A 13,433-nucleotide genomic window follows, 5' to 3' on the forward strand; every position below is an offset into this window, starting at 1 on the left:
TTTTCAAAGAAGCATAATTTAACAGGCTACTTTTACATAAAAAAACATGAAACAGTGCCCACTGAGATCAGCAAAAAGATTTTTTTATTGTTATTATTATTAATAATAATAATAATAATAATATTATTAGTTTCATCCTAATTTCATCCAGTCTTTCTGACTGGCTGCGGACAAACTGCCTATTCTCTATACCCCAACTCAAACATTGCCCACAAATTACTGGTGATCTATAAAAGATATTCAACAGAGCTGGACGTTCCAATGAAAATAAGAAGAACTGAACACATTCATAGAGGACTTTATATTGATCCAAATTATTGGTTAACACGTTGCAGTTGACTAGAAAATCGTCCGGTTAACTAGGATTAGATTCCAAGAAAAACATCATTCCTCGTGATTATGTAAGGGTTCAGTTAAAAGGTACCTTTATTGTTACCATCACAGGAATTACTTTGGTGTTTTCACAAGCCATTCTCCCTTGTTATCAAGAAATTAGGGCATTAACATACAGTTTAGAAAAAAATAACATTCTCCAGTCAGTCAGATCTCCATGCAGTAATTTGGCTATCTCAACTACTGTCACTCACTGAGTATCCTGAAATTTACCCTCAACATACAATGATTATTGGTTTCCAAAAGCCCTATGGGGCAAACGCATCGGGACAAGAGATGGTATACTTTCACTCATTAAACCCTCTAACATCATATAGTGAGGAATTCAAATCTAATTATACCCATGATAATAATGGGAAAATACCTATTCTACTTTTGTATATTTTATAATTGTTTGTGACAAATTATTACAATAAAAGCCCACTTTGCCAAAAAAAGCCCCAGCTTTCCTTCTCTTCTTTCCTGTATTTACTTTCATCCTAATCCAATAGTGTAGAGTGAAAATGCCAATTTATTGCACTTTAATGTGTTTAACAAAGGGTGCCGGAAAGTGAATAGGTATTGTTCCTTATTAACATAAAAATGGTGATGCATACAGATATTTAGATCATTTTTATAAGGAATTTAAATGTTAAGTATTACTTATGTGATTAGAAACAGCTATGGCAGGTAAAAGAAAAAATGTAATTTACTTCTTTAGTTTATTGTAGTTAGGATGTCAGTCTGTACACATGGTCTCAAACAACACCTTTTGTGCATATCAAAAATAAAGTCACCAAAAAAACTACAAATGTATTTTTAATTAGACTGTTTTTACTCATAAAAGTTTGCAGAATTATAAATTTAACAGAAAAAGATTGTATACTGGCTTCTAAACTTTATAACAGGGGTGTCAAACTCAAATACACAGTGGGCGAAAATTAAAAACTTAGACAAAGTCGTGGGCCAACCTTGAAATTTATTGTAAAAATTGAGATGCTACTAAAATGCCCGGCATTACTCGTGTCTATAAAACAGTCCAATGCGGGGCCACGCATAGACAGAAAGCCCGCTGGTCTATAGATGTGAGTGATGCCGGGAATTGTAGTAGCGGCACTATTTTAATGCAGCGACGGGCCAGCTGCAATTCATTTTTAGGATTCCTTTGGGGGCCAAAAAAAAAACGATGTTGAGGGCCAGAGTTTGACTGCTTTTTAAGGTAAACCGTGGCTGAAAACCTAATAGCATACAATGGGGCTAATTTAGGCTGTTCATCTGCCAAGGTAAATTGTCTCTTGGAAAGGGATAATTCACTTAGTATAGTGAAATTTCACTTTGCAAATAAGGTATAGGCAGCATGGTGACTCAGTGGTTAGCACTCTGGCCTTTGTAGCGCTAGGTACCAAGTTTGAATCTTGGCCAGGGCACTATCTGCATGCAGTTTGCAGGTTCTCCCCGTGTTTGCATAGGTTTTCACCTGGTACTCTGGTTTTCTCCCACATTCTAAAAACATGCAATTAGGTTTTTTGGCTTCACCCCAAAAATTTACCTTAGACTGTAATAAAGACATATGACTGAGGTAGGGACATTAGATTGTGAGTTTCTTTGAAGACAGCAAGAGACATGACTATGGAGTTTGTAAAGCGCTGCAAAATATGTTGGCGCTATATAAATACTCTGTAATATTAATATTATGCAATCATCAGGAACATTATTTCTCTTTACACATGACTTAAATCAGAAGAGCTTCTTCTCTTCTTTGACTAATTGGACAGCAATACAAATTCTTTAGCAGGCAAAACAGCTCTCATAAATTAATTTCATCTGTGTATTTATATCCGGAGTTATGGTTTAAGTATCAATACATACAAATAATATAATAATATTAATATTATAATTATAATATTAATATAATTGAAACGTTTTCATAGAGTACAGTATAATCATGAAACAAAACTAGTTAGTAGAAAATATAAACTGCAGACAGATGAAATACATGTACATTACTTACCAAAATATTTGCAATGCTTGCAGTGCAGGTACTCTTTCCAGAGACCATGAACAGTTAGTTAAAAGCTACAGCTACACCTTTGTTATATTTACAATGTTTGGGACTCCAGGTAGGTCTTTACATTTCAAAGTTATTAGCAGATCAAATGAATATTTTACTGATATTGTACAATCATATTTAAAAGGTGGGTAATATAGAAGGTTTTTGTTTGCTTGTACGCTTGTACTGATTCTTAAACAACTATCAAACCTCCTGGACTGAATATGGTAGAATTTCTCATTATTGATGGAAGTATATCCTGAAATAGCTGCTTCAATTATTTCTATCTCACATCCACGCTCACTGTAATTTCTTAAGGTTCAATATTGTCAACTGTTTACAAGAGACTAAGCCATCCAACTAATTGATCACCCTGAATCACTAACATTGACAACAGCACTGCCTTACGCAATGCCAATGGGAGAGTCTGTTCTATAACAATATTAAGCTGAGTAACCTGTTTACACATCAACAATGCTTTAAAAGAAATCACAGTAATTTGAAGGTGTAAATTACCATCTTTTTTGTCATTTAGCAAAAGAAAATTTAACATACTATTCATTTTTAATGTTGCTATTGTTAATATTTTAATTACACGTTACCTAATATAAGTTAGTTTTTTAAAATCACTTTGTACTTTTTACACATAAATACAAAATAATTTATTACATTTTTTAAAAAAATATTTATTTTATCACCTAATTGTGTAATATAAATTATTCTTTGCCTAATAGAGAAAATCTCATAACCCCTCTCAATTTCTTAAATATTTTATTTACATTTGCCCTAAACATTTCTAATGGTTAGTAATTATAAACTGTAAGGAATCTGACTCCAACATGTTGGGAAGCTTCTTTTAGCATTTCCTAATGATTGTCCTTTGGTTTGTTCTTGGCCACTTAGCAGCGCCTTCTTGTGGTCAGAACACTACTGGGCAAGGGTTATGGTAAATTATGGTTGTTTTTCTGCAGTATCTGCTTTGCCTATCTGCATTTCAGTTAAAAGTACTTCAACGGGTTTTAAATGATTAATGGGAGTTCTATTACGGTTTGATCTTTATATATATTGTATACTGTATATATTCTTTAGGAAAGTCTACTAGGGGCTAACAACATCTTGGCCTCAATGATAGCCTATGCCCCACATGCATTCCATAAAAAAGAAATTTAAAGATTTTTTCCCACAGTCATGCTCTGGGTTTTTAAAGAATAAAAAAGGAAGGAAAGGTTAGAGAAAAGAGGTTTGCGGCCCACGGAAATGCTTAATGAGCTTGTTTGTATATTTGCAGTTTTACTTATTCATATACAATACAAGTACAAATTCAACGTTTTTGCTAAAACACCTGTTTCAATACTGACAGGGTTTAGGTGTTCATTAAATGTACATACATTGACCAAATAGTCATAAAAGGCAAACTGAGGATAACCACATTTTGCCGTACGAGATCCAACGCATTTCGCCACAAAGGGCTTCCTCAGGGATAGATTATTGTACGGGTGTAGCAGTATTTGAGTGTTGAATAACTCAAGTGAATAAACAAGCAATTAAAGTTTGAAGGTTCAAATTACTGATGTGTCCAATCTTGCCAAGGTAAAGATATCTTGTTCTCTAAATCATGGGAGAGGTACCTTAGTGGTTATCCTTATGAGGAGAGAATATGTGTAGGAGCACCTTGGATGGAGGAAAAAATGGAGTTCGTTCTCCTATGGTAGTGGTCAGCTGTGTGAAGGCAAACTTCACACTGCTGACCACTACCATAGGAGAACAGATACCCGTACAATAATCTATCCCTGAGGAAGCCCTTCATGGTGAAACACGTCGGATCTCATACGGCAAAACGTGGTTATCCTCAATTTTCCTTTTATGACTATTTGATCAATGTATGTATATTTAATGAACACCTAAACCCTGTGAGTATTGGAACAGGTGTTTTAGCAAAAACGTTGAATTTGTACTTGTATTGTGTATGAATAAATAAAACACAAATATACAAACAAGTTCATTAAGCATTTCCGTGAGCTGCATACCTCTTTTCTCTAACCTTTCCTTCTTTTTCATTCATAACTTACTAGAGGTGGCTCCAACCACATTATATGAATTAAATAATAGGAGTGAATATACAACAAAAACCTCCCCTTCTCCTTTTTAGAGAATAGAAAGTAAAGAAGACTTTGCCAGCAGGGACAACACAATAAAAAAATGATGGTGATCTTACCCTTTCCTACCATATGCAAGTACACTAGAGAATATTTAAAAGAAATCATTACACAGTTTGTATATTCATCGGAACTGTAAAATAAAAAAAATAAAGGTACCTCTCAAGATCCCATATTTTCACAACTCCATGGTTGAGGTAACTCTTGCATGTGCTCACAATTTGATTGGTGACTTTGAGGAAAAGTGAGGTCATATGCTCTGAAGTATTGTAATACTGTGATGTACTATAGATCATACGAATGCTATTCATCAGGCTTGGTATATGTTCAACCATTGTGGCCTACAAAACGAAAATATAAAAATCACCTAAGACAGCTTTATAATTTTACCTTGTAACTTATAAAAAAAAAGGGCACCACCACAAAGTTTTTTTTTTGCAAAAGTTAAGCATATAACATATCAAGGAACATATCATTTTTACAACATTGTAAGCCAAGGCAAAAAAATGGACACACACAGTTACACAGTTAAACAGTTACAAATTAACAGTTTATATTGTTACTAAATACTTGCAGCACAATATTTTACGTGTCGGAGAAAATCACCTAATAAAGTGCTGCAGTTTGGAACTCATCAGACTAGAAATTTATTTTCAAATGTGTTTTTTTGATGGCCAGTTTGTGTCTAAGCCTGCATGACAATATTGGATAATGAGTCATATAATACAGGAACACAGTGTTATTAAATAATCACAACTCTGTGCAGCTGAAAAGCTAAGATACTTGTCAAAGGGTTTGGATATTGCCGCTAACAACATGTGAGTCACACTGATTTTAGTTAAAGACAAACCACGTACAGTACTTGCACCCGAAACAAGATTGTTTTAATGCACATGTCATGTTAATTTTCCCTTTTTGAAACAAAATGGTGCATAGGAGTCAGATTCTGGCCATTGGGGTAAGAGTCTATTACAGGTGTCCAAAAGGTAGAATTTCTACAATGGGAATAGTGAAGTTAAATGTTTCTCTAAACGTCACAAACTATATTAACTCTACTTACTGGTGAGGCTTTTCCAAGCGGACCAAAGAACCTGTCCAGAGTATACAAATATTTGACATTGTCTTTTGCTTCATTGGCTGCATTTGTAACGTTACAGTCCTGTTAATGACATACATAAAGAAATATAAATAAACAATCTATACTGTTTCTAACAATCAGAAAACTTAAAGCGTACCTAAACTTAGAAATTAAAAAACCCTTTTATGTAAAGTAAAAATTCTGTTGTAGTTTTAAGTGCAAAAAAAAAAGGGTGCAGCACCGGGCCCTTATTCTCAAATGCCTAGGCGATCGAGAGTGAATGGGAAAGAAGAGCCTTCCGGGATGCGTGTTGTAGGTATCTCGGGAGTCTGGGTGCTCCTTGTGCGCATGCCCAAGCATCTCAGGCATGTGCAGAAGGAGCCCTTTTGACAAAAGGAAAAAAATCACCGATCTCACGCATGCGCAGTGAGATTGGCACATTTTTTTCCCACCTACGTCACCCGATCTCGTGCCTGGGCCATAGGAAGAAAAAGCCGGAAAAAGAGGAAAAGATGGCGGTGCCCAGAACGCCAGCCCGATGACAGATGCTGGGACGACGCAAGACCTGATGGAAAAGACCTCCAGATGGATCAGACTGCCCTGCAGGATTGAAGGTAAGTGTATTTTTGTTGTTTTGCGGACATTTGTGTTTAGTTCCTCTTTAACGTTTTTTTCATAATATCATAAAGCTTGGCAAAATACATATAAATACAAAGTGGTAATAAATCTGTTTAATACTACAACACAATAGTAAAGTTTCCTTTCTGGTGCAATAAATTGGATGCAGTATAGTCTAGAGGCTTGAATGAATATTCTAGAAGACATTTCAAACTTTGTCACAGCCTATTGCAATTTTTCTAATGGCAGTGATAGAGGTGTAATAAAAGTTAGGGAAAGCAATTATTGAAAACAGTATTTAGAGGTAAATATCCATAGCATCACTTTATATGTATTTCATACTTATTAACTTCATACCAAAATAAACCAATTAATAATAAACAATAAAAGGACTTGAAAATGACAGGTAAATAATCATTTGGTTCATAAAAATCAAAAAATTAAGCAGTGTCCCCCACCTGTGCATGTAAAAATAAATGAACTATAATGTTAGGAGTACAATTAAATATACCTTCAAAACATTATTAGATTTATACATGTTAGCAAATCCTAACTAAAAAAACACTGCTTAATTTATGATTTTTATGAATTAAATTATTTTTTATGTAATTTTTTAAATTATTTTATCATTTATTATTAATTGATTTTTTTTTTCAATGAAAATAACTTAATAAAATAAAAAATACTTGATAATTATTAACATGATTTGCAGAGATGATAGAATTTGTGCTATGCACAAATCTGATTTTATGTAGCAGGATGGGAAGTAAAGAATTAAACAAATTAAGTGTTAAGACAATTGAAATTATAATTATAGGATTATAATAATTTATATACAATGACAGCCTTTTCCCTTTAAATTTATCATCAAAGTCACAGCAGTGGAAAAGTGTTTTTTGGTTTCAATCTATGAGAGAAGAGCTTGCAGGTGACCATTAATACTCAGCATGGATGTAAGTCTTATCCATATCTGTTTTATTAATATGTTAAAATGTATTTGAAAAATGTTTTAATAATTTAGAAACAAATTTATAATATATGCTTCATTGAAAGATTTGGATACACTCAACTATTGTTTGTTACTGTAATTATAGATCTCCTCTTCCTGAGGAAGAGGACTTGGTTTTTGGCGAAACGCGTAGAAGCTTTGGAACACCTTATTAAAAGAGTTTCCATAAGGAGATCTACATGAGTACTGTACTTTCAATTGTTTTTAGTTTTATCATATATTTTTTAATAAGTGACCTCTTGAAATAAACCTGACCTCAATAGTCCCATCATAGGTGGTTATTCAAAGGGAAACCTGGTTGTTTTTCTGTATAGATTTGTATCTATGACTAAGATTTTGATAATTCTGTCATTTTTCCTCCTTAAAATCAGTCATTTACATTATGTGAACTTTGTCCCTCCTTTTTCGGTATATCCCTTTACAGAAATATTGCTTTATTACCTCCCGTTATTATCCCCCTACATCTTGTTTTTCTATCTGTAACATTTTGTAAAATGTTACAGAACTGGAGTCAGAGTGGAATACTGGGAATGTATAACTAACAGTCAGTAACATGACGTGTAGAATGCTTCTATGTTTGTTGCCATCCCTTAGGCAAACATTTGAACCTAATGCAAGATCCGGGTTGGCTGGTAAAAAACCTGACCCTACCAATTACAAACCCTGGTCCTTTTATTTTGTTATTGTCAACAATATCTGCCAAGTGTAGTACATATTTATAAAGCTTTAATCCACAAAAAACAGTACATACCAGTTCCTTCCATTGCTTTAACATCCTGGATTTTGCTGCTTGCAGGATACTTAAAACTTTTTTCACTCTGGGACTTTTAATTTCATCTAAAAGACTGGGACATAGATTTTATTAAATCAACAAAAAAGACTCTTTACCATTTATATATAGGACACAACATTTTTAGCTCATGCTTTATATAGGATTAGATGACACTAGTTGCATTTATTTTGTAAACCTGTGAGGTAATATCTTTATGGGTAGGTAGTATTAAATGTAATTACTGTGACCACTGGTCAAGATTAGGAATCCATAAATGTTGGATGGCAGTGTATGAAAGCCAAAAATCATGGACAATAAGGTTACCCTATCTTGTATGACAGTGGGCAAGAGCAGAAATGGTTCTATATTAAATAAAGACCACCATTAGCATGCATAGTTTACATTTTTACACTTTCATTAAGTGGAAGTAAAAATGTAAATAAAGCTAAGGATATTGAACAATGATATAAATAGAAACATTAATGGTCATCAGAGCATTTTATACCAATGATAAGCAGATTTAAGGGTATGGGAACAGGAGTGCCTTACTCTCAGAATTCAAAGACAAAAGGTAGATTTTTCAGGGTACCGCCTAGCCAAGATTAACCTAATTACACATTCCTTATAGGACAGCAAATATTTAATTGAGTTTAGATAAACTTTAAAAAAGCCGAAAACATATTTTGCATTAAATATATTAGAAATGTAAAAACCTATTAAAAGAAGACATGCGTGACTTCCAGTGTTCCAACTCAGCAGAGGGACCGATGTCATCTGCTTCTTTCCTCATTTGCTCACTTTCTGCAAGAACTTGCTCAATCTGTTTCATCCACACAGCCAGCATCCCTTCTAGCTTCTCAATCACTTCACTGTTACCTCCTGGAAAAATATAATTTAAAGCTAGATTTTAGATCAATAACATCTAATAATCACTTACGTAGATTTATTTAAGAACAGTACATGCTAAGGAATAACATGACATTACAACCACAATCCCAACTGCTCCCATTTATCTGAATATGAGTGGTCAGCATGTAGCTGTGGCTGCAGAGGAATGCAAAACAGTCCCTGAAAGTGTCTTCTGGCTACATGGTCACTTTTCCTTTGGTGAAAAAACCACACCTCAACCACACTCAACTGTACAACAAAACAAATGACAAACACTGCAGTTGACACTAAAGAAAATCTCTGGTAGTGGAACAGGGGTGGTTAGAAGCAGCTAACTACACAGGGTTTGACAGCAACCCTCAAAGGGCCTTCATTTAGAACAGAAAATACAGACAATGAAGTATCTAAAAGGGGAAACCAAAGGTAAAAAAAAAATAAAAAAAATTTTTTTTGGTAAATGACTAATTGTAACAGACTTTTACACTGCTACTCTTATACCTTTACACAACAGATTGTGTTAAGTTATCAACACTAAAATCACAATTAAAGCATTTCTGTGCAATTCAAAGAAACATTTAACAACTCCTATTTTTAGTCTCCAAAACTTTGCATGGTGACCATTTGCTTATACCTTGATACTGCAAAAAAACTCTCAGACCCCTACTGTAACAGAGAAAAGAATAAATGTGCATTCAAGAAACAGACCAAAAAACAATTGATTTAGTTTTACACCAATAAATACAAACCTAAAAGTAAAAGTAACAAACCTGCTGCAATGAAGTCTGAAGGATTTTGCAAACTGTCAAGGAAATTGCCATTGTCCACTTTCTTTAGTTCAATTTTTCCATCCAGGTTGTTTTTTGCAGATGATAATGTAGCAACAAACTTGTCCAGGGAGTCCAAAAATTCCTGGATTTGTGAATTTTGTAGGCCATCTTTGACAGCACCCCAGTTCTGAGTCAGGTAAGAAATAAGACAAGAACCTTAAAGCTGAACTCTGATAACAAGAGAAAATAGAGTGACAGAGAGATAATTGTGCTCCTCCTCTATTCACTGTCCTCTCACAGGCTGGGGGCAGGCCCATGATTTCCTGCCCTTAAAGGAAGTGGTTTGAATGCTTCTTGATATTGTTTACCTACTGAGGACATCTAGCTGTAGAGTGCTGGGGAAAGCTCCAAATTGAAGGGGATTAAAGCACCAAAAGTGTTTATTTTCTTTTCACATTTAATAGGCTATTCATTTTTGAAGAATGCTGCTTTATTAACCTACTTAATGACCTTACATTGTGGAGAAAGAATTCACTAATTGGTTTATTATCATTTTTTTCACATTTATTAGAATAGCAATTTGTCTCACAAATCAACCATAAAATAATGGCATTATGCCATATCTAAATATGTCCATGCACATGCAATCACTGCCCAGATAGATTGCTATCAATTATTGTCCAGACATCTGTTTAAAATGTGATCTGGCATCATCTTGCTGATACTGAGTATACTAACTTAACTAATATCTTTATCAATATCAAACAGATGGGGCTGAATACCATTGTTGGTAATATTCTCCAATGCAGTGTTAATGTAACCGCTTTGCATATACAGATACAGACATGACAGACTGCCTTTGCCTAACTAATAATGCATATACCCAGTGAACTCATATAGTTACTTAAGATTTCGCTTTGAAATTCTAATTTATATATGGAATGGGTTTTTTCTTGATTCCATTGTTATTCTTTAAATTTTACTTACATTTTCTGTGTTTCCTTCAAAAAATAATTTTTAATACAAAAACATTTTTAACAATACATTTAGTTACAACGTTACCACTAAAATGGTACCAGTGTTGTTAGTCTACCATGTGTGCTACTTTCATTTGGTCAGTGGGCTCATTATGAAGTCTGCCCAATAATCGACCAAAGGTTAAATCACTTCAACAACAGTAACCAATTACAGCAAAACTAAACACACACCCATACATTGAGATGTGACCTCAGTTTAGCTGTTAAGGTGAACTGTGCTGAGGTCCTAATATTTCTAGCAGTGCAGCAAAAAACAGTACATTAAGAAATGATGAGTAGAAAATGTACTTTTTGCTCAGTTCAACTAGCATTTTTTAGCTTTTGGAGCAATTAGCTGTTTTCACAATGCTTGTAAGATAAACCTAATTTTGATATAATTACAAACTGAAATATTACATAATATATATATAAAAAATTCTTTACAATATTATTGCATATTGGTTTAGTATTATCGCTATATTTTACATTTTAGTCATTTTGCCTTTATGAAAAATAAATGTTTAATTATGTCTAATTTCTCTATCATAACTATTAGTCAATGTATCACCCAAACACTAGGCACATAGGTAGAAAAAATGGAATGAAAACATGTCAAAACAGAGTTAGGGAGCTTTATATACTGTATATAGACATTCTTGCAACTGAAATTGTATAATTAAGATAACTAATTAATATAGTTAACTACTATGAACAATGCTATAATGTTCTTATGGCAAAAAGACAATGCCTTGTACAGAGCATGCTACAAACATACCTCTTGACATTTAAGAGCTGGCACCAAAACCTGAGCCAGTAAAATCTCAAGTCCTTGGAGAATGTTCCCATTTGTACATTCAAACATGCTGAAATTGACCTCCTGTAAAACAGAAAAGTTATGCAATTAGATATATACAGTTCTTTATTATAGCTTCAATTGTGCCCCTTTGACTGCAAGTCACTTTTGTGTAAAGTAAATTTACGGTTCTAGAAATTTAGGTATGGTGTAGAATTGCAGTTGTCTTTTAGAGTACTAAACTTGTATGAAAAATACTTTTTTTTAAACCATGGTTTCTGTTTTACAAACAGTAAATAAAAAAATAAAACGTACACTTCGCAAGAAAATTGACACTTAGCTCAGTGAATGTGATAAAAATTCACTTTTTAAAGAAAAGTCAATCACATGCAAGTTAAAAAGAAAAAAAAATAATGATTAGCTGCTTGCAAATAAGCCACATGGTGCGGCCTTCCTACTGCTACTCATTTGATCCCTTTTCTCCATAGACATTTAATTATTGGTCTCCCCAGGGTGTCCAAGCCACCAACTAATTTGGCTCTGACATCTTAAGCCATTTATAGATGACAGATTTTGCTGTTACACTGGATACTATCTTTCATGTTCTTTTACAGTGCCAGGAAAATGAATGAGCACTGTACACACAGCACCACTTTGTTCTATAGAGAGAAGAGTGGGGAGGTCAAGTCAGCAGCACCCTGTTCCCTGATGGGTTTTTCACCTAGACAATCATCTAGCGTATGTGCATATTGTTATTCCACTATATTCCATCTCAGTTTATTTTACTCTATTATGCAGCTTAGTTATGTATTTGTGAAACCATGCTACCAATTTTCCGTCTGGATGTTCTTAGGTATTACTTGTGAGAGTGTTTAGCATAGGAATAAGTTCTTGTTTTGCCTATGGGATCCTGTGCAGGATCAAACGCTTGTTATCCTTCTTTTATTCCATATAGTGTATTTACTTAACTCTTTATTGATTCCTTATTGATGTGCAATGTAATGTTCTCTTTAAAAAAACTAAACACACACACACTTGTTCAGAATAAATAAGAAAAAAAACTTGATATTTGCATATACATAACTGGATAATGGATGTCAGCAAAGTTGGCATAATAAATCTGTGACATCTGTCAATAGTGGAGATCACATAGGATATGATAAATATACCTATCCTGGCTCACCTGAACAACGTTGGCTGGAGTAATAGCTTTATCAGTTGTACGCAAAAAGAAAAGACAGGTTCCCGTCAGTCCCTGAAAAAAAGATTAATCAATTACAAACCTAGGTAAACATTAGTCTCTTTTTCCCTTTCTACAACATGTACTGCTCAATGGTAAAACCACTGCAGTGGTGATATGTTTAAGCCCCTACGTACAACTTCACTCATGCCATGGAAGATCAGTTTGATTCATCAAATAAGAAAATGTGTACAGTTACAGGACCAAACAATAGAATTAATACTAAAATGTCAGCAAAGCAATGACAATTGCTGTATTTTATTTCTATTCAAGTATAATTCTATTTTTTTCATCATTATAGTAAAGTGAAAATCTACTTGTTAAACAATATTTATATTCCAGTGGTATTGTAAAAGACCTGAAGCACTTCTGGAAACTTTGCAGTGGCAGACGTTGCCCATGGTCACACTGAGATGACAGTACAAAGAGGCCTAAAGATTGTTAACTAGAACTTGAGCCCATATGCTTCATATCCAGAACACTTGTATCACAGTCTTTGTACCCACAAAATAAGCTTGAATTACTGTGCACAGCATTGTGCATATTAGTGCATTAGCACCCTACATGTCAGCTGTCTCTTTTGCCTACTATAAATGCCAATAATAATTTGTATTTCAATTAGAATCAGAGCCCTAATATGTGTCACTTAAACCTAATTACAAAAATTAATACCA

General features: G+C 33.9%; 1 protein-coding gene across 1 annotated transcript in view; it reads right to left on the reverse strand.

Moving 5' to 3' along the window:
* Positions 1 to 13,433, reverse strand: part of LOC140331139 (dynein axonemal heavy chain 5-like) — a 160,821-nt gene that overhangs the window by 139,541 nt on the left and 7,847 nt on the right. Inside the window, exons 7-13 of the mRNA XM_072411892.1 lie at positions 12,703 to 12,774; positions 11,502 to 11,603; positions 9,711 to 9,897; positions 8,769 to 8,934; positions 8,035 to 8,128; positions 5,639 to 5,737; positions 4,738 to 4,919 (exon numbers count right to left, since the gene is read on the reverse strand). Coding sequence (XP_072267993.1) covers positions 4,738 to 4,919; positions 5,639 to 5,737; positions 8,035 to 8,128; positions 8,769 to 8,934; positions 9,711 to 9,897; positions 11,502 to 11,603; positions 12,703 to 12,774 — 902 coding nt within the window. The remainder of the gene's footprint in view (positions 1 to 4,737; positions 4,920 to 5,638; positions 5,738 to 8,034; positions 8,129 to 8,768; positions 8,935 to 9,710; positions 9,898 to 11,501; positions 11,604 to 12,702; positions 12,775 to 13,433) is intronic.

This window comes from Pyxicephalus adspersus, chromosome 5, assembly GCF_032062135.1.
Source record: "Pyxicephalus adspersus chromosome 5, UCB_Pads_2.0, whole genome shotgun sequence".
In the NCBI taxonomy this organism is placed as follows: domain Eukaryota; kingdom Metazoa; phylum Chordata; class Amphibia; order Anura; family Pyxicephalidae; genus Pyxicephalus; species Pyxicephalus adspersus.